Genomic DNA, 23,099 nt, shown 5'->3' with positions numbered 1-23,099 from the left:
GGCAGGTGTGGCAAGATTGAATGCAAAATGATGAACATCAAGTTTTCTGTGTTTGTTGTCAATTATTATAAAGCCTGAAATAGTTAATTAAAATAACATGACTACTGCTGATTCATTTGTAAATAAATGAATTGTGAATTTGTAGATGAGGCTGATCAGGACTCACGCTGAGGTCAGGGTCGGTCAAAGCTGCAGAGAGGTTCCTGCGCAGGCTGCTCCAGCTTTCACAACTCAGCACATCAGATGGAGGGGCACAGCAGAGGGCCTGAAGAGCCTCCCAACGCACCTACACACAGAGTTACATCACTTCACCTGGACTACAATGTTCATCATCTTCATGTTTATGGCAGTGGTTAAAAAACTGTGTGCCTTGTGACTCTTTTAAGCAAATCAGTGTTTACTCTCCATCACTAGTTGCACATGACAACATCCTCACTGGTTTCAGACGTCTGAATCTTTTTATTTTTTTTTTTAAGTACAGGTCTGGCCCTTTGAGGGCTTTTCCACTGGTTAATGGAACAATCAACCAACCAAAACTTTGAAAGCAGGGTAAAAATGATGATGCCATCATCAAATTGTCAGGCTAAGATCAACTGACGATAACCTGTTTAACATAATAGTAGCCTTTTTTTATTCTACAAGCCTAAATATGTACATTTTCTTGTAATTTGGTAGGAAATTTGAAAATATGAGATGAAAACAGAATAAGGAATATTTTCCATTTTATTTTTGTTCTCATCATCTAATCATCTCATGGCCTCTGACCCCAAGTTTAGAAAACCAACAATCATGGCACAGTGCCACACATGACTCTCCAACATGCTGACAAAAACTATGCAACAGCAATGTACACCATTATAATGTCTATGTGTGAGTGAGCCTTTTTTTTTTTTTTACCTCTTTGGGTCTGCTGGAGTCAAGTTTTTCAGCCAGAGCTTGCAGCTGCTCTTGTCTGATGAATGCATAACTCTAGACAGGAAAATAGGAATGAGACATAAATTACTGTGATCCATCATAAACCGGAATAAAAGCCTCTCATTGTCTGATGGCACCACGCCAAAAGTGTCAGAGCTCACTGAGTGTATCTATTATAGGCTTTGCCCTACATTCAGTCTACCATGGAAAGGAACAAACTTCCTAAGGACAGCTATTGCGACCATTGCCAGAGATTGGACATAAATGCAATGTTGGCACTTCATAAGAGTCGTCCACAACAATGTAAAAAGGCAATAAAATAATACAGTTTAAGCATGTATTGCCCTCAAAGTGCAACTACTGTGTCTCTGACCTGATTGAAGGAGGAGTCGCTGTCAGAGCAATTGTCAGCGTACTGACTGTTGGACGGATTGTGCTGCTTCTCTCTGTGCATCTCCTCCTTCCTCATCTGGTCCTCCTCAAATTTGTTGATTAAAGACTCCACCACCATGATCATGGTGTTTTTTAAGGTTTGCATCATCTGCTGGTACCTGGTCACAGAAGGAAGTGCTGTGTAGTGTATTATTTAGGCAAGGCAGGGGAAATTTATTTATATAGCACATTTGAATCAATTTGTGTCTGAATTATAAGGAAACCCCATTCCATAAAGACTGGTCCTTTTTATTTGCTGTGGAAGAGTACAATTCAGAATTCTGCAAATGTTTTGTTTAGTTATTGCAAAGTCCATTTACTCTTCTGTGTTCCACTTACAGTTGAAAGCAGGAAACCTAACACTGCAAGTTTGCAATTTCAACTATAAGGCATTTATGTTTTCCAACATGGAAAAAAACAGGCAAGAAACATACTGTAGAAACCAAAAATATTTTCTCTTCCCATACAATATTAGGCCCAAGACCAGTGACATCAGAACATCAGCTACTGTAGCTTGTATGCTATTTGTTATCAACTAAGAATTACAACTTGTACAATGGCTTCGCTCCATTTTTTGTAGTAAGAATGGCCTTTACTATCCATATCATATAAATATAGGGACACTAAACATACATGGGCATTTAATTGAAAATAAGTATCATACAGAAGGACACTGATGTGCTTCTAACATCAGCACAATTCACACAAAAAAGAATTACTACCTGTGAATTGACTTCACAATAAATAAATCATGAACATTTGGCTAAAGAAAAGGGAACAAAGCTCAGAGTCTGAGCTACACTCACTCAGCAGAGTCTCTGGTCCTTCGGGTGACGGCGTGGATTAAGGTATCGTGACATGAGCCTATTGCATGTTGTCCATCTCCTCTGGTCAAGTTCTTAGTCTCCTCTTCCACCACAGTCCCCAGGGAGCTCTCCACATACTGACGGAGATACTTGACAAACTCATAACTGAGAGCAGAGTAAGGACAGCGTCAGACCTACTGTGTATATGTACTGTACTTTAAATTTATATGTGCATCACTTTACATCAGATCTTTAAAGTGGCCTTACTTGTGGAAGTTCTTGTCAGTCTCCTCCAGGTGAAGGAGGATCTCTTCAGCACATTCAGTCGACGGAGCGCCAGATATTCTGTCATTGATGCTTCTCAGAAGCTGCTTTAGCAAGGACTTCAACTCCACCTCGTCTTCAGCTGACAACTCAGACATCTTTACTGCTGGTCCTAAAGATGGGACAGAATAGAGTGATTGGTTTCATAGGCTTGGTGATGAAGGGTAACAGACAACTTTACTTGAGAAAAAATAACATTAATAACAATAGAATATGTGCAAGAAATAACAAAATTCTACATTATTTGCAGCAATTTTTAAAAAGATCATTTGTTTTTCCTTACAAATAGGCAGAAGAAGAAAAAACATCACCTCCAACTAAAGATAAAAATGAGAGCTGGGGTGTATAACCATAGTGACAGTCCAGCAAGTACAAATAAACACCCAATTCTATCAGGGTGCTCTATTAATTTGATATCAGTGTCTTTTTTTATAATTTTTTAATTTGATTCTTTAATGTATAGGCTGCAATATGCACTTGCCACATTAAAAAAAAATAAAGGCCATCAGTCTTTACAAAGCAAAACAAGAAAGAAAGATGAAACAAAACAAAGCACACAACACACATTTACTCCGCGTATTATTTTTTTAAAGTAACATTAAACTCAGCATCTTCATATCTGAATAACTTAAATAACATACCTTACATACAAGTAAACATACACGTGTCTTTGAATACTGTTCAGCTTTATTAAGTACCCCCATTTTATCCATTTAACCTTTTAAAAACGTCAGCAATACAATCAGGACCTATCGTGTCCTAAACGAAATTATTTTCCAATTCTCTTAAATCACAAGAGAAACCAACAAAGAACAGAAAAAGAACCAACTCAAACCAGGTTAAAGCACTGATAAAGTATTTTACTCACTGTATGTAATATGATATCAGTTAAAATCACATCACAGCGGAGTAAAATGCACAAAAGTTTCGGATATACCTTTTTGCAGATAAGTTAATCAGTTAATCATCAACAGGTGTGGTATTTGGCTAACTCATTTGGTCCATTATGAAGGTATTTCATTAGCAAAGGTATACACAGCCGTTTCCACAACAAATAAAAATCTAACAACAATATATATCGGTCAATGTTACCCAAACTGACTATTTAATATTTATGCTTTTACTTTAGAGACAAAACAAATTAACAAATGTTAGCTAATTGCTTCTCCCTTGACAGCTTGACGCTGCTACATTTACTAACACAGCTAGCTCAAGAAAAAACTGCCCAATTTTAATTGAACTCGCGACTTTGGCGAAATCCAAGAACCTCCCAGCCCCGCACACCAACCACTCACTCAGAAAGAAGTCGTTTACAGTATATCGTAAAGTGGCCACCTTGTTCGTGGACTTGTAAAAGCGTTTCATCGATGTACCGTTAGCATTTTGGGATCACTTGCTACTGAGTGCTGCGTCGCTATAGAAACCTGTCGGAAGAAACTACGCGCTGCCTTTAGGAGCATCGAAAATATAGGTTTCACATGTAATATAAAAATACTGAGAATAGCTAAAGGTGCGACACGATTTAGAAAGTTGAGTTAATAGTGAGCCTTATCAAGCCACTGCAGTAAAATTCAATTATGACAAATTTAAATACGTCTATAACGTATTACTCCACTGATTTAAAGATTTCAGTTTTTCTCATAGGGTCCTGAAAGCAGCACCAGTGACATACGCGGTCACGTGACAAAATATTTTGCTCCTTCTATCCGGGTGCTGTCAGGAGACATCTCTGCCTCCCGAAACGCCTGTCAAACTGAATACTTTTGACCAAAATCCACTATATGGGGACACCGACATGTTTTGTCTGCACGCCTGACTTCCCAGCTAACGTTACGCCTAGATATCGCACCGTTAAATCTATTGAATAAGCATTAGCTAACAGGCTAGCATCAGCATCACTAGTGTCGACTATGGCGGCAGTTGACAGCTTTCAGCTGTTGTTCAGAGAAGTTTCTCGGTCATGCAGTCCTTACTTTGAAACCCTGGCCCTGGTCGGTGCTCTTTACACGGCCAGCCGGGCAGTAATCCTCCTGAGAGACTGCTGCACGTTGATCAGGGTGCATTTCCTGCCAAGAATGATCCCGTCGAAGAAGCTGACCCAAAGATTTGGTGACTGGGCTGTTGTTTATGGTAAGGATGCAGAGAAGAAACGCAGAGAGTGCATCATGATGAAGGTCTGTGGGAGAGAGGAGAGTCACTTTCATTTTATTGTAGTAACTGTAGCCACCATTTTATTATTGATATTTACTTACGTTATTTAATGTATCACAAAATACGAAATGTGAGCATGTCATGTGGATTTGGGTACACTGCAAGAAGATATTTTAACTATTTTGTGACACTTAATAGATTACATGATTAATCAATAAATAAAAACAATAATTGGCAGATTAACCATGTTGCAACCCGAAATATAAGGTAGCAAGGGCAGCAAACAATAATGAACATTTTCATTTGCCAGCAAAATTCGTAATCAATTGCTGCTTTTCTCTTTTTGATATTTTTGTAAACATTCATATCTTTGGTTATTCAACAGTTTGTCATTGAAAAGAAGAAATTGAGAAATTGCAATGAGTCATTTTTTTAAATTATTTTTTGAAACTTTATTCATGCAAGAAGGAATCAGTAAATAAAGACAATAACTTTAAGATTAATCTTGTTGCAACCCTAAACATAGCACACTTAATTAATTAACTTAATTAGATTTAGCTGTCACACAAACAACATTGCTAGAATGGCTAACTAGGTCCTCAAATAACCAGCATTTTTGATATTTATTAAAATGTCACTTATTTCTACAATCCTTTGTGGTGTATAATAAAAATTGTGAAAAATGCACAGGATATTACAATTTAATAAAGCAACAGTCCAAAACGTTATGATATATTATATTAATACATGTATGTATGTATTATATTTGCAGTTATATGCAATTGTGAAACACAGGAATTTTCTTTACATTTGAGAAGCTGGAACCAGAAATATTTGACAATTTTTTCTCTATTAAATGCAAGTGAAGTGAACCTATCAACATTGCCATTGTTTTCATGTCTTGATACTTAACTAATAAGCTTATCATTTCGGTAATAATGTAAACTGTAATGTTTTGAGGCCATAGTGCGGTTATAGTGCAGCAGATCTCAGTTATATATCCTCATTTCTTCTTAACGTGACTTATATTGATAAATATCATCCTCTCTCGTCAGGTGCATCAGAGCCTGTGGCCAAAGCCTATGCAGAGGAGCTGGCCAGACACGGGATCAGCGTTATCTTTGTCACTCAGGATCACACCTCCGTCAGAGACACGGCTGCATCCCTCTCCCAAAACTATGGAGTGGAAACTGTTGTCGTCCTAGCTGACTTCTCTTTGGACCAATCAGCAAGCAAGACCATCAAAGAAGCCACGAGGGGGAAAGATATCGGCTTCTTGGTGAACTGTGTGGAATCTATGGCTTCCCCTCAGAGTCTTATTGAAATGCCTGAGCAGGGCCTGTTGGATTTGGCGAATAAGAATGTTGCGGTTGCTACTCTGATGACCCGGTTGGTGCTGCCTGGGATGGTGGAGCGCAGCAGAGGAGCTGTGGTCAATATATCATCGGGTGCCGTTTGCAGACCTCTGCCTGGAAGAGTGACACTCACCGCCTCTGCTGTTAGTCAAAACACTGACCATATCTGCCCAACTGATACACATCTGTACCCTCTATAGATCTTTTTCACAGCATACGATTTGTTGCTGTTTGAAAAGACCATTTTTGATTAATATAATAAACAATGACTCTATTTCAGAAAGGTCTATTAATACTCCAAGAAGAGTAAATCACTTTTTAAAAGTAAAATCCAACTAGAATGTAATAGTAATGTGCTAACATACCCACAAGTAAATCAAACTGTGTCACTCTTGCTCTTTCTCCTCTGCCCACAAAGTGCAATTATAATCACTATCACATTTTTCTATTCTGACAATAATCCTCTCTTCCATTCTTTTTGTGAAATTTCAGGGCTACATGGATCATTTCTCTAGAGCTCTTCACCTTGAGTACGGTGGCAGAGGGATCTTTGTCCAAAGTCTGATTCCTTTCCAGGTAATATGATCATTAACAAGTAGGGCTTGGTACTGAACCTTTATGCATTTTAAGTGCCAACCAAAACGTGTCAAGCATTGAAAGCTGGCTTCAAATGCTCAGTCAGATTCATAATATTGTTTACTTATTCAGTGATTTTATAGTTCCTTATTTAAAAACAAATTTTGACAATTTAGACTTCCTTATTAAACCTTGGCCGGGAGCATTATATTTCCAGGTTGTTCGTCCCTCTCATTTTCCTGAAAGCAGATATTTTCTTCAGATTTGGCACAAATATCCACTTGGATTCAATGACAACCTGATTAGAATTTGGTGGTCAAATGCCAAGGTCACTACGACCTTGCATTCATTCTTGTAAATGAGATCTCAAAACGGACTGGAGGGAATTCTCTCAAATTTGGCACAAACGTCCACTTGAAACTGTGGTGATTGTATAGATCTTCTGTGCTGCCGGGTTGAAGATGTGTGTGAAGCATCCACGTTTTAGAATATGTAGCTTCTTTGCAGCAACATCTGTATGTGAAACATTGCCAACTTTCATGGATATGTATGAGTCAGGACAGATATGGATGTAGTAGGATCTAGTTTTATTTTATGAAGATTTTTTTTAGGTCTACTTGTATATACACAACTTTTAACATCTGACAACTTTGGCTTTATTTGTAGTACAAAAATGATTACAACTCTCAGAAAATTATTGTGGTTTCATTATCAAGCTCGGGTATTATATCAGGATGTGCAGTACTAAAATACTATACACAGTTGCTAGTTCATTTGGCACAACTGGCTAAAACAAATAAAGTGTAATACTACAGTACTGTACTAAATCCAGCATGAAATACAGAGAGGTGTTTGTGTTATGTTCACAGACATAGTAAATTGAGTAAATAATAGTCAGTGCTTGATGTACAGCATGTGTTTATGTGTAACCAGATAACCTCAAGTGAGGAACAACAGTCATCATCAACACCAGCATCAACACCAGGCTGGTTTGCACCAGCGCCAGAGGTTTATGCCCGCCACGCCATCTCCACCCTAGGTGTCACTAACAGGACCACCGGCTACTGGCCTCACACACTGCAGGTCAGTTTTTAATAGTTATACTGTCACTGATATATGTTAAAACATAAATTACATTTCTGTATTCTGATCTGTTTCTGTCTGCTGTTTTTCTTCCCAGTATGGACTGATGAGATGTGTTCCAGAGTGGATTTGGGTTCTCGGATCACGTGTGCTCATCAGTTCAAGCTAAGAGCTCAGCCTTTTCTCCCCTCACTAAAGACTTAACCCAGTTACCATATCATCCTGTTACTGTAGTCATGTAGAGTTTTAGATTATTCTGTCATTAGCTCTCAGGCTCTATTTAACTTGAAACTTCTTTTGGTATCAATTTCAAGGGAAGCTGTAGTGGAATTTGACTACATTTATTTGTCTGACAAAGCTGTGACATCCTAAATTTACTACAGAAACCAGACATCTTGATACTACATGTCTTAATGGGGGCCAGACATAATGTTGGAAACTGGGTGTGTCTTTAAGTCAGGGTTGTAAACTCGTTGATTATCATTAGACCGTGATTATCGAACACTTGGTTTGGTTGCCTCCATATAGTTTAAACCTTTGAACTATTGAATAAGAAATTGATGGGCTCATTAGTCAGTGGGCAGCCAGAATGGGCCATTAAATGCCCAATTCATCAAATTTAAAACAGAATGTACATTATTTTATTTTCCTATTTTTTCAAAAAAGTTGCACTCAAAGCACTTTTACATTCAATTAAACCTAAGTAGGTGAGAAGATGCACCTCAATTGTTACAATATACAACAGACAGAGGAAAGCAATAATAAAGCAATCTGCAACCATAAAAACAATAAATTATAATAAAATAAACTTCATTTTTTTCTCCCAGAGCTTTTTGCATCTGACTTTTAAAAAAAGTCTTTTGAGCCGACTTTTGACTTTCCAGTTTTTTCTGGCTGTATGGCTCTCACCGTCATTAAACACACCCATGGCACTCTTACAAGTAACAAATGGCATTCACACCAAAACCAAACTCAGCATCATTCAAAGTTCAACAGGCACATTACAATGAAGTATAATTCCTTTAAACTTATTGTCTTAATGAACAAAAGCTGCATTATGCAACTCTGATTTAAGCATAATTTTGATATAAATTATGAATATAACTAAGAGGCACATTTTAACTCAAACTCAGTGTTTGTAGCAAATACAAACATGTTGGTGAATGGCGAGTAACAGCTTTGGTTGTCATTGCTCAGAGTGTAACACTAAAGCATATCGAGGAGTGAATTTGAAATGCAAAAATGAGTGAGATTTTGAGGTTTTGTTTCGTTGAGAAATTTTGTTAAAGATACATTCAGTAGATATTGCTTTAAATTAAGTATTTACATTATGAAATGTGAACAGATTCAGATATATTGTGTTCAGTGGTTGCTTACATATACAGTGCAGTATATAAAAATGTGGACTTAAACATATGTGTCATCATAGCACAAAAAACAATAAAGCTTTCTCCATTCCCATACTTTCCTGTCTTTTATTATTATAATAATAATAATTATTATTATTATTATTATTATTATTATTATTATTATTATTATTATTATTAAATGGGTGTAAGGTGACAATATGTACTGTATATATAAAGTGTGTATGTGTGTGTGTGTATAAGTGCCAGTGTCTGTCTTTGAAGATTAGTCTTTATCTGACTGATAGGTTTTTCGTGTCTATGAAATGTTGACTCACTGATCTGCTGAAGGTCGCAAATGCTTTGTTTTTCCCTTAAATCATCAGCATGGTGTAAATCATTTACATGAACAGACACCGTGCTGACTGCCAGAGTTTACCCTGTGACCCCCCTCACATCAGTTAGGTCACAGACTGCTAGTAAACCTGGTGAAAACACGTGAGGTGCGGTCTGCCAGAAATCCACCTGCTGCAGAGCAGGATTTAAACAGTTCTGAAAAGTCAGGGGTTTTTTCCAGAGTTTATTTAGTACTTTCCTACATGGAATCACTTAAGTAGTGAACATCTTTACAATGTGAAAAAAATACTAAAATTATTATGAAATTAAGGAGATGGTAACATACTTAATAATAAACATTTACATATGATGCCTAAAGTATTGTTTAAAATAAAGAGGATAGAAAGAGAATAAAGAAAAAAAACAAGAACAAAGTGACATAAGGAGTAAAATCAAATGTAGCAAAGAAAAATTAAGACCAAACTTAAAAGCTAAGTTTAAAATAAATAGCATGTAATAAGATGCTGCTTGAAAACACTCAAACAGTATGCTATCGAAAATGCTTGGAATTGTCATTCCAAAATTTAGGAGCGTAGTTAGTAGCAGAGGTGGGAGTTAACACACGTGAAAGTCAAAGGCTAGTCTCAAGTTTAACTTTCAAGTCTCCGTTTCAAAAATAAAGTTTAACTCAGTACCTACAAAAATGCAAATATTAAATCTTACAACATCAAGTCCTTTCAAATCAGCTGTTTCAAGTTAAGTCAAGTGTTTTATCAGTGCTAGTCAAGCAAGTCAAGTCTTTTGACTTGAATTCTCCCCTCCTGTTACTCTCTAAGGAGTCTGCAGATCGAAATTAAAAAATTAAAAGCAAGTGTCTTTGTAAGGGGGATGTGAACCTAATGAAGCACAACAAAATACATGTAAGCACAGACCTTGTGCTTAAAAAGGTTTCCAAGGTCAAGGTCAACTTTTAAGTCATCAGTGATGAGAACTCGAAAAAAAGAACTCAGAAAAAAAGAACTCAGAAAAAAAGAAATTTCACAATTCTACAATTCCATGACAAAATCCAAACTCCATCTGCCGAGGTACATGTCATAAAAGGTCCATAACTGCTACTGAATTCACCTTGTGTTGTTTTTTAGCACTTGTTTTTGCAGGGACGTATCAGGTCAGCATCTTGACCCTGATGGAGCATCCCATAGCAAAAAGTTTTAAGTTGGTGCAAAAGAATTTTTGGCTGTGTAGAAAGACCATTGTTTATTTTTGCCATAGTAAGAGGTCAGGCCACCACAAGCTTCAGTACTACTTTTCCAAGTCTGTGAATCTCTGCTGGGAAGGATGAATCGCCATTCTTCCAAATAATATTCCCTAAGGCTGGAGGTTTGTTTGTTATGGTTAGGATGGTGTCCTTCCAGATAAGATGCCAAAGGAACGATGACAGGGACGGCTTTTCCGTCATTTTCTCTCCTCGCCATCCTCCTGAGACTTTGCTCTCTTCGTTCAGCTATTTCTCTGTGGGTTTGTTTAACTGGTAAGTTTAATATTTTATATACTGTACTGCCAGAGACTAGATGTTGACATTTTACAATAGTCCGCTATGCAATATTTGTACCATACACAATCTTTGGACAGATGAATTTTCATGCCAATTGTACTCAGACATGTGAATACACACCATAACGAGAAGCCCCGAAAGTGGGGCTATGTAGTGGATATGGCAATAATTTAATGAAGTTAGAAAAATGAAAATAAGACATGTAATTACATCCAATTGAAATGTATCTAACAGCTACCAAACAGTCTAATGTTTGTTTAAAAATGTGAGTTTTATGCAATGCTTCAAAATATATTATTCTGATTAAATAAAAAAAACAGTACATCATGGAAGTACCATTAAACATTAATAGATTCTTAATAAATACATTTGTTATATAAAAGAAACTCTGGAAATGTAATTTTTTAAAACGCTTATACCATAAACTTTGCTGGCTTATCTATTTCCGTAGGTCAGTCTGTATTTATGGTAGAGCTGGCACTCTTTGGTATAGGATTTGCCGTGGTTGGTATTAACCAAGGTTAAGGTTGTCTGGGTTTCTAGCAGATAAGTGTGTTTGGATACTAAATCAGCAGCTGTGGCTTCTATCAGCAAACTCAATGCAAGACTGGGATAAATAATAAAGTTTGGCCTTGTGAGAGAGTCTGTCTGTTCTGATTTTTACACATACAATGATTTCTGTATCACCTTGTAACAGCTTTGATCAAAAGCTGTTGAAAGAATTGCTGACGGAATTAATGAGACCAGAGTACAATTCTGTTTGATCCATCATTAATCGGGTAGAGGCTACAGACTTCTCAAATAATGCAGCTATAGCTTCACAGATTATCTGTCTGTAATTCGTGATATTTTCGTGTTCATGTCCTCACACAGAAAGCAGGACAACTGGCGACTGAAATGGGTGAATGGGATCTGTTGGGCCGCCTGCTGGATAAAGTGCAGAGCCACTCCACGGTGATTGGCAAGGTCTGGCTCACTGTGCTGTTTGTCTTCCGCATCCTGGTCCTGCGCACTGGTGCTGAGAAGGTCTGGTCATATATTCGCCATTTTAAACATTTAAACACACTTCACAGGCTGTAGCCACATTGTAGGGATTGGGAATTGCTTAAAACTCCAACTGTTTGGTGAGAAATAAGTGCTTAAATACAAGCACATAAGCATACAGAGCGGTAAACATCACTACCAAACTTGAAACTCTGTAGTCTGCATTATGTTTCATGTCTTTAATCATCTCTTTCCTCCGATGTTTCCTCTAGGTGTGGGGCGATGAGCAGTCCGACTTTGTCTGCAACACCCAGCAGCCCGGCTGTGAAAACGTCTGCTATGACCTTGCCTTCCCCATCTCTCATGTTCGCTTTTGGGTCCTTCAAATCATTGCTGTGGCGACCCCGAAGCTGCTTTACCTTGGTCACGTCCTCCATGTGATCCACATTGAGAAGAAGGTGCATTCCTGCAGTGGGTGTAGTACGACAGCGTGATTGGTAAATGCTTGATTAGTCAGGCATGCCACACCTGTAGTAGCAGAAGCGTAGGCCAGTAATTTAATAGTGTAGTGTCACCTCTCACTCAGAATTACCACTAACTCTACAATTCCTTTAGCTTTTTCAGATCTCTGGAAGATGCATAACTTAAGCTCACGTAATTAGGACTTCAAATTTCAAGGAGGGAGATAGCACTACACGCAATAAATGTAAAGATAAATTTTGACAAAACTGTTTGGGACCAAGTGAGTTTATATTCCATAAATGTCCTGAACTTCATATTGTAAGATTGCACCCATCTTGAGTTTTTTTGATATTATTACTTTCAATATATCTGCATGGCCTCTAAATCTGTCTTTTTCGGATTACCAAAAAATGCATAACTCTGTTTTCTTCAATTAAAGATGAAGGAGAGGATGAGGAAGCATGCTGAGTTGGATGACCAGGCAAGTCTCTTCCTGAGGAGGGCCTACAAAGTCCCCAAGTACACGAAGAGCACTGGCAAGATCAGCATCCGTGGCCGTCTCCTCCGCAGCTATGTCCTCCATCTTGTGGCCAAGATTGTCCTGGAAGTTTTGTTCATCGTGGGTCAGTACTTTCTTTATGGCTTCACCCTCCAAACTCGCTACGTCTGCTCTCGCTTCCCTTGCCCTCACAAGGTGGACTGCTTCCTGTCGAGGCCTACAGAGAAGTCGGTCATCATCTGGTTCATGCTGGTGGCGGCGTTTGTCTCCCTTATCCTTAGTCTGATTGAGCTGTTCTATCTGTGCGTAAAAGCTGTGAAGGAGTGCATGGCGAGGAGGCAGAACTACACCGTGACCCCGGTGACGCCTCCACCTTCGGAAAGGAAGGCTTTTAAAAGCCATGATGAGATGCTGCAGAATTGTGTCAACCTGGAGCTGGAGCTCCAAGGACGAAAGTTAGGGGTGAACGGGGTCAAAGGTGGGGTCAATGATGCTGCTAAGGATGTTTCACCCGAAAGCAACAACATGGGGGCAGAAATCCACATCTGAAGCATGGAGGCAGTGATAGGTTATATGTGTCCAATTCTCCTGAGTTCCAGTATTTGTGTGCTTTGGCTTTGGAGGGGAAAGGGGTGTGTGTGTGTGCAGTAAATAAAGATAGAGGGAAGGGAGTAGTCAGCTTCTGTAAACAGGACACGGTCACACATAAAATGTTGCTTAAAATGACCTAATCTGGCTTTCATGACATCAGGGGAAAAAACAGACCATCTTTTCTTGCAGTTGACAAACTGTGGATTACTTTTTGATGGATGATGTACAATTTTGATTCAATAAACTAATCCGTGTCTGAATTTCACCAAGGGAAACTCTGCAGCTTTTTATTAATCGATCATATTGTCTATAATAAGCTACTATTGCTGAAATGCATACAAAGCATTTAGTTTATTCTGTGCTGAAAGAATGATACTTAATGCAATTTTGTAACTGTTATTTTGGCTACTGGGAGTAATATAAACCAGCAGAGCTTATATTTATAAATATTTTTTTTCTTTAAAACGTGCTGTCATCAGCAAACATTTTATCCCCAAAAGCATTTGCTAATCGCTATCAGAAAAAGTAATATCAAGTAGAGCAAATACACGTCTGGGTTGCTATAATTTTTTTGTACTTTTAAAGAGATATCTTTATATATTAGCCATTTTGGGAAAAACACAATTAGCGTGGTTTACACACAGACTGCAAGCATTGAGAAACAGCTTGCCTGGCTCTGTCCAAAGGTAATAAAATGAGTGTACCAGCGCCTACAACTTAGTAATTAACATGTAATATTTTACTTGTTTGAACATATTTACTTGTGTAAACATATCTAGCTGTTTTTCAGAGCAGAGGTTACTGTGTGTGCAGGACTATGGATTAGTTACATGCGGCACTTAATTTTTTAACATTTTGTCAACTAAAATGTGCATCATACATCAATGACTTAGTACTTTTTGCACCTAGATTTTTCCAAAAGATTCCACATCCAAAAAAAGTTGAGAATTTGATAGCGCACTGATAGATGTGTTTGCTTTCACCACCAATGCTGCAAAATTAAAAAAAGTAGCCCAAGAGTAGCTGTTTTGTGGTAAAATATATGAATGAATGCTCACTTAGATCTATCAGTAATGTTGAAGAGTTAATTTAGACTTAATAGGCTGTGTTGCCTTAATTATAGTTCTATAATATTTTTGGGCTCCAGCCACATTTCTATTTTTATTTTTTTCATTTTTGGCCAGAATTGTTCCTTTGATAGACTCCTGCTGGCCCCCGGCTGGGAGTCTTGTTAGAAAATGGATCTTCCTGCTAAGCTAAGCTAACTGGCTTTAGCTTCATATTTTTGGACACAGACAGTTTAAAAAATAAAAATCAATTTGCCAAAAGGGAGTACGCTAAGCAATATTTGCCAATATTTCCCTTTATGTGTATATAGATATTACTCATATTTTTAGTGAGGTGACAGAGTTATTAGATATTGTATTTAAAATTAGACTGGCCCTTGATTTAAATGTTTCAAAATTTGGGAAGTTTGGGGTTTTTTGGATGTCATGCTCACATTTTGATGGCACTGGCTGAAAATCTAGTAGGTGACTGAATTATATTGTGAGCCAAACCAGATAACACCGTTGTTTTCACCAGGAGACTATTTACTCATGGCAAATTGCCCCAAAATAGAAGAACTAATCTATTTACCATACTGCAGCTATTCATCATTCATAACCCTGAAAATGAATGCAGATATCCATACGAGCAGTATCTGCTTATTTTCAAACATCCAAGGCCATTTAACTGAGATACTGAAAACCTGTCAATTATTACACTCGTCCTGATGGTCCTGTCTTTCATCAACTTTTTCTGCTCTCATTTGCTGACGGGTACAACGTGACGTCCAGAGAGCCAGATGTGTGTTGTGCAATGTGATCCCTTGCCAGTCCTGTTGTCCTCACCCAGTACACTCCAAGGTCCAACTTAAAGTTAGCAATCTGTCCATCTGTCAGACAGTCCTTCCTGACCAGGTCAGCAGGTAAGATGCAACAATTATTGTTCTCTTCTACACCATTACTAAACATTCAGTGCATTAAAAATATATATTTTGTGTGTAAATATTTGGTTTTTTTCTCTACCAGTGAACATTTTAGTTAAATACAACTAATAATCGTGTCAGATTGCTTTCATGTTTTACCTTCCAGCTTTGCCCACAAGTGTTAATTGTATGAATATATTTAGATATATTTATTTGTGCCATACATGATAAAATGTAAGCTGTTTATAGAGTTATTTTTACCACGGGAAAGCACTAAATATTTCCGAGTTTTATCTCTTTAGCAACCTTCTATGTCTCATCAGTATAAAGCCACAGAGTCTTCCGTTTAAAATTCTCAATAATAGGAAAATATTAACCAACAAGCTCAGGGTTTACGGGGCTCTGATATCCTATAACTTTTCAAGTTGCCAGAAAAAATAATTTATCTAAATAAAAAAGATCAATGTGTGTCTTTCTCCCTGCAAAAGTATATTGATTGAACACTAAACTCTGGTTAATGTTTCTGTTAATAAGGTGTGGTGTAGGTTGTTGTATATTTATTGTTTCTTTCATCTATTCATCACAGATTAGCAACTGAACATCAGCGACAAAGATGGGAGACTGGGGATTTCTGTCAAAATTGCTGGACAAGGTCCAGTCCCACTCCACGGTCATTGGGAAGATCTGGATGAGCGTCCTCTTCCTGTTCAGGATCATGGTTCTGGGTGCAGGTGCAGAGAGCGTCTGGGGCGACGAGCAGTCGGATTTCATCTGCAACACTCAACAACCTGGTTGTGAGAATGTCTGCTATGACTGGACCTTCCCCATCTCGCACATTCGCTTCTGGGTCCTCCAGATCATCTTTGTCTCCACACCAACGCTGGTCTACCTGGGCCACGCTGTGCATGTCATCCACAAGGAGAACAAGATAAGGGAGAAGCTGACGAGCCCCGGTGGGACGCGGCTACTCAAACTGCCCAAATACACAGATGAAAGGGGGAAGGTGACGATCAAGGGGAACCTGCTGGGAAGCTACCTGACCCAACTTGTGTTCAAGATCATCATTGAAGCCGCCTTTATTGTGGGGCAGTACTACTTGTATGGGTTCGTCATGGTCCCCATGTTTCCCTGCTCCAAGAGCCCCTGTCCCTTCACCGTGGAGTGCTACATGTCCAGACCCACAGAGAAGACCATCTTCATCATCTTCATGCTGGTGGTGGCCTGCGTCTCCCTGTTTCTCAACATCATTGAAGTCTTCTACCTGATTTGTACCAGGGTCAGATGTGGGTCCAGGCCTCGCTCCCATAAAGTCACCTCGGCTGAGAACCCAGCCAGCCTGTCGGGTACCAGGTGGCCGACTTCAGAAGACACACTCAAGCAGAACAAAATGAACATGGAGCTAGAGGGGAGCCAGAGCATCGGTGGAAGCCTGGATGGCGCTAAAGAGGAGAAACGACTTCTGAGCAGTCATTAAAAACCACTTCTACATTTTTTTTTGTTGTTTTTCCTCCACAGTTCCTTGTTCACAAACATCTCAGAGACTGAAGTGAAGAGTTCTTACGATGTGGTGTATAAATCATCAAAGAAAAGCTGTATCATTGTTAAGGAAAGTCATACATTGGCATATTTTTAGGGACATGTTGGAATTTTACTTTTTTTTGTATTTTCTAATAATGGAAAGCGTGCAATATTGATAATGTATTTATGTTCTTCCATACTTGTTAATCTATTAGTAAGCAGAGTTTTGTCTATGCCCAGTTATTGAATGTGTCCTGTCAGTTGTTGCCACGTTCATTATCCAGGACTTTGCTCATTGACTGGTGAACGTGGTGGAGGTGATGATTGTGGGGAAGAGTTTGTTTCTACTGCATATGGTTGAGACATTTTTGTGAACTGTATTGTTTTTAATAAATGATTAAAGTAAATAATGTTTCATGACTATACTCATTAATTTTGCCTGGCAGGTTTATATTTCAAAGTCAAACACCTTACTCTCAAAGAGTATGATTTACACTCATAAGCTTATTGAATTGCAATATATCCCACTATATATGTTACAACAATATTAAGCTAAACATTTAAAAACACAATAATATTTTAGCATGAATTTAGTATCATGATAATATCATATAATGGAGCCTCTCATAATTCTCAACCCTAATAGTTTTGCAGAATAAAAACAAATGTCTGCCTTTTCAAGGGCATGTATGCAAAATAGCAACACTTTAAAATTAACAGGAGTTCCTTTTTGAACTCAGGCATATTTTTAAAGGTGGTAATCTGAATCAAATGCCCCTGCAAAACTGTGCATATATTAATGCCCTTGGTTGCAACTCAGGATTAGTCTGCCAATTATTTTCTCCAGTAACTGATTTGAAAACTGGTCTAAATAATGTCAGCAAAGTGTGGAAAATGTCGGTCACAGCTTCACAGAGCCCACGGTGACATTTTTGGAACTGTCATATTTGGTCCAAACCTAAAAGATTTTCAATTTAATATCACAGATGAAAGAGAAGAAAATATTTACTTTTGTGAAGCTGAAACCATCGATTATTGCAATTTTAGCTTAAAAATCCCTTCAATGATTAAATATCTTTATTGTGAGTAACTCATTGATTAATCGTCGCATTTTTAAAATAGGCTTAGTGTATGCTTTCTATAACTTCAGAATAGGGAGTGGTTGACAGAGTAACAGATATTATCCACCATCACTTAAGGTATCACTCGAATGAGTTCATATAAGGCTGAGGATATTAACATTAGATGGACAATATATATAACATACTAAGGGTACAAAATACATCCATAAAACCTGCAGGGATCACGAGGACTTGCTCAACATATTGCAATTCAATACAAAATCCCTTCAACAAAGGCATCTTTGTGAAGCTTATATTATTAGATTTGCTCAGTTTGTTCAGACTTTGTTTAAATCACACAGCCTTAAGCAAAAAGAAAAACTGTTGACACAGTCTTAACAAAAAAACGAATGCAACTGTTCAATCCTCACAGACTATTCATTGCTGGGTTATTGCATCAGGCTGTACAAGTGTTCATATCATCGTGCCCTTTAGTCCCTGAAATTTCATCAAATTAAAAATTCCAAAAAGGGTGTAGTTTGGGGACATTTTGCCATTTACTGTGTCAGTGTGATTTAATTAATTATTAAGAAGCATCAATACAATACAGATGCCACACATAAAATGACATGAAACAGTTGCAGGAAAATCATGAGCACAAGAATTGGGCTTTAAAGCCCTGCCAATCATTAACCTGTACAATCTTGTCAGCGCTCTGCCCAAAATTGGCCACTAGAGATTTATCATTTCCAGATGTCATGACAACGTGACAGCTCACACTGTTGCGCAGTTTAATCTAATCTAAAGTTCAAGGCACCATAGACAGGTTGGGTTTGTATCACCGGACTCTGTCATTCACATCTACAGTTGCTGGCTGCTGTTTGTCTGCACAGAGGCCTTTTACACTCAAAGTAAGGTATGCAGTTATTTTTACCTTTTAAATGTTTAAATTTTCTAGAAGTTGTTTTATAGAAAAAATAATTCAAACTTAATTTTAATATTACTTTAGTAATAACATGCACACAATCTTAACAACAAAGGTATATTATGATGGATATAGGCATCTATTATGAGTATGCTCTTAACGTGGCAGTATTGAAAATGTTTGTATGAGTGAGTGCAGAGAAACTCTGACATTTCAGACTTATGAATTGTGTGTACAAATATGTATTACTTCCATTTTATTCCAAATATTATTGGATTTCAAAACTCTTAGCAATGCTTACATACTCCAAATTTTATTTTGACTTTGACCAGAAGAAAAAAACATTCATTTTATAGACTTTGCAGTTCAAAGGTGCATAGAAAAATCTGTGCAATATAAATTACTCTGATATCATTACATCTAATCAAGTATAATAAGATAGCTTGAGATAAGTCTTTGTTATGTAATAGATTCTATAGCTCTCTCTTTACACTCTGAACATACCAGACTATGCTGCAGATTAGGGTTTTTACAACATGTGGTTGTGTCTCCCAAGCAAAACAGACTTTCCGTTGTTGATGATAATGTTTTACCCTTTGTGTTAATCAATAGTCATGTTTGCTAAAGGTTAAAAAAAACAGAAGGCACACATATCTGCACGTTTGTGCTATAAGCAACATGGAGAATGAAAACTATCACTTGTTAAATGGGCACTAGTCATGATTTGAATGAATAAGATTGAAAATGAATTTATAATTACTCTCAAATACCTGATACCAATAGGTCACAATAACTTAACAATGACCTGTCAATGAAGTTGGAAACAGTTCTGCAAATTTTTGGGTAACTGAGTTTCCATCTATCTCTGCATCTCTAGTTACCTGAATAGTTGCTATTTACGACTTGTTGTGGGGTTTGCGTTTGGTTAGTAAACATTGATTTGTGTCAGCTATTTGGGAAAAAATTTAATGTTACTCTTCTGTCTCCATCTGATTGGAGTCTTCAGTTTGTAGGTGTGCTGTAGGGTGGGATATCAAAATTCACTAAGAATATGATAATTAACAATTCATTTTTAAAATGAATTGTTAATTAATTAAAAATGTTTGTTTTTCCTCATCAGATCAGAAAACATGGGAGAGTGGGGTTTTCTGTCCTCTCTGTTGGACAAGGTCCAGTCACACTCCACCGTCATCGGGAAGGTCTGGCTCAGTGTGCTTTTTATCTTCAGGATCATGATCCTTGGAGCTGGAGCAGAGAAGGTCTGCTTGTGTTTGTTTTTTTTTGTTGGTTTTTTTTTTTTTGCTGTCGTTGTCGTTTGTTTGTTTGTGGGTTTTTTGTTTAGTTTTGCTTTTTTTGTAGCACTAAATCAGTCTCTCAATTACTTTTGAAACGTTTAAAGCTTTTAGGTGAAATAACAACCTCTGGTGGTCAAAATGGAGACCAACACGTCCACTCAAAACTGGATTCACCTCAAAAGCAAATCAAAAATATATTTGATTTATATTTTCATAAATATAAAAATATATTTTTGTTACAATTAAACACTAATTTAATTAAATACTTTCATCTTGAATTTTCTTTACTGTTTAGTCTGGAGTCACGGTGCCTGGAGGCTTTACTAGCACGAACTGGGGGAGAAAATATGAATATAATCATTGCTACATTAGCCTGGTAGCTTGCTTGATTAATAACAATTATAAGTTTTCTTTTCCTTTATCTAAAAAACTTAAACTTGAAAACTGATCAGTGGCAGATCTTCTTATGAGCAACATAAGCAGCTATCTCCAGCGTCATCCAGTGGTGAAACAAATTCACCATCTAGAAGCAAATGTGCTAGATCTGGCACTGTCTTTTAGGGAATGGATTAGCTGATGACAAAAAAGGCCACATATGAACATGTTACATACAGAATTAGGGGGAGAGAAGATATTTTAGATCAAATATGAGTCCGCTTTTTGGCCTTAATAGAAGGGATGTAGGGAGTGCCTGACTGATGTGATGATGGCACCTGTTTTGATGAATTGGTCGATTCTGAAGTTTCTGGTACTGTAAAGGCTGTTGTTGTTTTTGTTTTTTGTGTTTTGATCGGGGGGGGGGTTGTGTGTGTGTGTGTGTTTTGTTCTCTTGTTGTATTTTGTGTCTTTACTGGTGTTGTGCTTTTTGTTTGAAAAAAGATGAAATGATGTGTCTGTATTATGTGTTAACACTGTTTTGCTAATAACACCAATTTAAAAAAAATAAAGAATAAATAAAGAATAAATAAATAAAAATACGGCACTGTCACAGCCACTATACAGCCACTGCCCAACGGTTTATCTTTAGAATGCCATTTCGTATCCTGCTTGTTTGTTTTCTAGCCATTATTAACAGCACAATTCTCATCCTAATATTGCAGGTGTGGGGTGATGAACAGTCGCGTATGATATGTAACACCAAACAGCCTGGTTGCAAGAACGTCTGCTATGACCACGCCTTCCCGATCTCACACATTCGATTCTGGGTCCTCCAGATCATCTTTGTGTCAACACCAACACTCATCTACCTAGGTCATGTCCTCCACGTTATCCACAAAGAAAATAAGCTAAGAGAGTATTTGAAGAACAACCCTAGGAGTGATATCGTCAAAACTCCCAAGTACTCTGATGAAAAAGGCCACGTCCAGATAAAAGGCAACCTGCTGGGAAACTACATGGTGTCCATTTTCTTCAGGATCCTTCTTGAGGTCGCGTTCATTGTGGGGCAGTATTATCTCTACGGGTTTGTCATGGATCCAAGAATTGTCTGCTCCCGAGCCCCCTGTCCCTTCACCGTAGAGTGCTTCATGTCTCGACCCACAGAGAAGACCATCTTCATCCTCTTTATGCTCGTTGTGTCCTGCATCTCTCTTGTGCTAAACATAGCAGAGATCTTCTACCTGGCATGTTCTCGCTCACAGAGGCGAAAAAGGTCTAAAACTGTGCCAGCTGCTGCTATTGCCATTCACCCTCGTTTAAATGGTGAAAGTCCGATAAAAAGTGAGAAGCTTGGCCTCCACGATGCCAGTCACAGCACAGCCTGAAGAACGCCATTTAGATCCAGAGTGCAAAAAACAGTTGCAAAGTTACCAAGAAAACCAGAGGGCAAATAAAAATGTGACTGAAATGACATAGCCCACAAATGTAAAAGAGTTATTTATTTTTGTGATGCTCAAAAATTCCTTAAATTAAGTATATTTGCACATGTAGACTATTTATGAATAGTCACAAGTATTCAAATATTTAAAAATGCACATGAATAATACAATATATGGTTTTGTATCACTGAGACAAACTTTTAAAAATTTGTGCAAAAAGTGAGCTATCTTGTTTACTGCTTTTGCCTTGGCTGAAAGCCATCCTATTGTGCTACTAGCTTGTTTGCTCTAAAGAAATGTGTAAGGGCTGGTAGTTCTACATTGCTTTTTACTTTCTTACACCGTCAAATTTGCTGGCATGACTTTTTTGTCCTGTAAATATTTTAATTACAAATCATTGGGGTTTTTTATGTTTTGTATTTTAATACGATGCTATTTGCCTTGTGTTAGCGAGTGATTTTACAAAAAGGGATTAATAAAAAGAGTTTGAAGTTTAGCACATCTCAGTTTTTGTTTCATAATCACGTGTTTATACTCATGCATCATTAATGATGTCTGTACCTGGGTATCATTCAGATTACATAATGTACTGTGAATCACTGATTTGGACAAAGAAATACTGAAAACAACTTTCGATAAACATCATTTGCAATGACATCACAGTAGAAATAAATACGAAATAGACAGATGTGGAATATCAATAATATTGGAAAGTAGCCTATTTTGTGGATTTTCTGTAAATCTTCAGTAATCCACTGTACTGTATATACAGATTATAGCAGCATATAGCAGTCAATGCAAGTTACTGTACCTACAAATATGGATAAAATCTTCTTTCATGATATGTGTAATTTAATCACAATAGTCACAGTACAAGTAAAATCATATCTACATTTTCTGGAAGTGCACTGGATGAACTGTTGTCTCCCAATGCATGCTTATTTATTTATTTTATTTTATCTTTTAACTTTTGATCAGCACCAACCTGTGGTGCAGTGAAGTGCAGTAGTCACAGTTCCCTGTGCTCGTGAGCACCACTAGATGGCGACATTCACGCGCCCAGCAGTCGTATCCCTCACGTCACGCTGACGTCACACAC

At 37.6% G+C, this 23,099-nt stretch overlaps 5 protein-coding genes across 6 annotated transcripts in view; 4 read left to right on the top strand and 1 right to left on the bottom strand.

Annotated features, from left to right (window-relative positions):
- tbc1d32 (TBC1 domain family, member 32) overlaps positions 1-3,892 on the bottom strand; it is an 86,065-nt gene extending 82,173 nt beyond the window's left edge. Inside the window, exons 1-6 of the mRNA XM_042503384.1 lie at positions 3,813-3,892; positions 2,421-2,589; positions 2,154-2,318; positions 1,289-1,466; positions 898-969; positions 167-286 (exon numbers count right to left, since the gene is read on the bottom strand). Coding sequence (XP_042359318.1) covers positions 167-286; positions 898-969; positions 1,289-1,466; positions 2,154-2,318; positions 2,421-2,575 — 690 coding nt within the window. The 5' untranslated portion in view covers positions 2,576-2,589; positions 3,813-3,892. The remainder of the gene's footprint in view (positions 1-166; positions 287-897; positions 970-1,288; positions 1,467-2,153; positions 2,319-2,420; positions 2,590-3,812) is intronic.
- A 282-nt stretch (positions 3,893-4,174) lies between these two features.
- On the top strand, positions 4,175-9,105 carry hsdl1 (hydroxysteroid dehydrogenase like 1). Its single transcript, XM_042503454.1, has 5 exons — positions 4,175-4,607; positions 5,684-6,126; positions 6,476-6,559; positions 7,493-7,642; positions 7,740-9,105. Exons 1-5 carry the CDS (start codon positions 4,388-4,390, stop codon positions 7,809-7,811), a joined length of 969 nt encoding a protein of 322 aa, XP_042359388.1. The 5' UTR covers positions 4,175-4,387; the 3' UTR covers positions 7,812-9,105.
- Positions 9,106-11,776: 2,671 nt separating this feature from the next.
- Positions 11,777-13,373, top strand: gja11 (gap junction protein, alpha 11). The gene is made up of 3 exons (XM_042503347.1): positions 11,777-11,905; positions 12,136-12,321; positions 12,765-13,373. The coding sequence occupies exons 1-3, from the start codon at positions 11,777-11,779 to the stop codon at positions 13,371-13,373; spliced, it is 924 nt and encodes a 307-aa protein (XP_042359281.1).
- A 1,923-nt stretch (positions 13,374-15,296) lies between these two features.
- gja13.2 (gap junction protein alpha 13.2) lies at positions 15,297-17,312 on the top strand. The gene is made up of 2 exons (XM_042503846.1): positions 15,297-15,384; positions 15,971-17,312. Exon 2 carries the CDS (start codon positions 15,998-16,000, stop codon positions 16,856-16,858), a length of 861 nt encoding a protein of 286 aa, XP_042359780.1. The 5' UTR covers positions 15,297-15,384; positions 15,971-15,997; the 3' UTR covers positions 16,859-17,312.
- Positions 17,313-18,740: 1,428 nt separating this feature from the next.
- Positions 18,741-22,496, top strand: LOC121955250 (gap junction Cx32.2 protein-like). 2 transcript variants are annotated; one of them, XM_042503108.1, is made up of 3 exons: positions 18,741-18,874; positions 20,009-20,147; positions 21,284-22,496. In XM_042503108.1, the coding sequence occupies exons 2-3, from the start codon at positions 20,019-20,021 to the stop codon at positions 21,944-21,946; spliced, it is 792 nt and encodes a 263-aa protein (XP_042359042.1). In that variant the 5' UTR covers positions 18,741-18,874; positions 20,009-20,018; the 3' UTR covers positions 21,947-22,496. The 2 variants fall into 2 exon arrangements, with proteins under 2 accessions (XP_042359042.1, XP_042359040.1); XM_042503106.1 differs by having other exon boundaries at positions 18,741-18,879.
- The last annotated feature ends 603 nt before the right edge of the window (positions 22,497-23,099 follow it).

This window comes from Plectropomus leopardus, chromosome 16 (genome assembly GCF_008729295.1).
Source record: "Plectropomus leopardus isolate mb chromosome 16, YSFRI_Pleo_2.0, whole genome shotgun sequence".
NCBI lineage: Eukaryota > Metazoa > Chordata > Actinopteri > Perciformes > Serranidae > Plectropomus > Plectropomus leopardus.
The sequence above is the reverse complement of the archived record's forward strand: the minus strand, read 5'-3'. Positions and strand labels throughout refer to the sequence as shown.

Bases quoted from the DNA above. Each gene is read 5' to 3' on its own strand.
- hsdl1 (XM_042503454.1), top strand. From the start codon at position 4,388: ATGGCGGCAGTTGACAGCTTTCAGCTGTTGTTCAGAGAAGTTTCTCGG. The intron at 6,560-7,492 runs GTAATATGATCA...ATGTGTAACCAG, and splicing joins AAAGTCTGATTCCTTTCCAG to ATAACCTCAAGTGAGGAACA. The intron at 7,643-7,739 runs GTCAGTTTTTAA...TTTTCTTCCCAG, and splicing joins ACTGGCCTCACACACTGCAG to TATGGACTGATGAGATGTGT.
- gja11 (XM_042503347.1), top strand. From the start codon at position 11,777: ATGGGTGAATGGGATCTGTTGGGCCGCCTGCTGGATAAAGTGCAGAGC. The intron at 11,906-12,135 runs GTCTGGTCATAT...TGTTTCCTCTAG, and splicing joins TGCGCACTGGTGCTGAGAAG to GTGTGGGGCGATGAGCAGTC. The intron at 12,322-12,764 runs GTGCATTCCTGC...CTTCAATTAAAG, and splicing joins TGATCCACATTGAGAAGAAG to ATGAAGGAGAGGATGAGGAA.
- gja13.2 (XM_042503846.1), top strand. From the start codon at position 15,998: ATGGGAGACTGGGGATTTCTGTCAAAATTGCTGGACAAGGTCCAGTCC.
- LOC121955250 (XM_042503108.1), top strand. From the start codon at position 20,019: ATGGGAGAGTGGGGTTTTCTGTCCTCTCTGTTGGACAAGGTCCAGTCA. The intron at 20,148-21,283 runs GTCTGCTTGTGT...CTAATATTGCAG, and splicing joins TTGGAGCTGGAGCAGAGAAG to GTGTGGGGTGATGAACAGTC.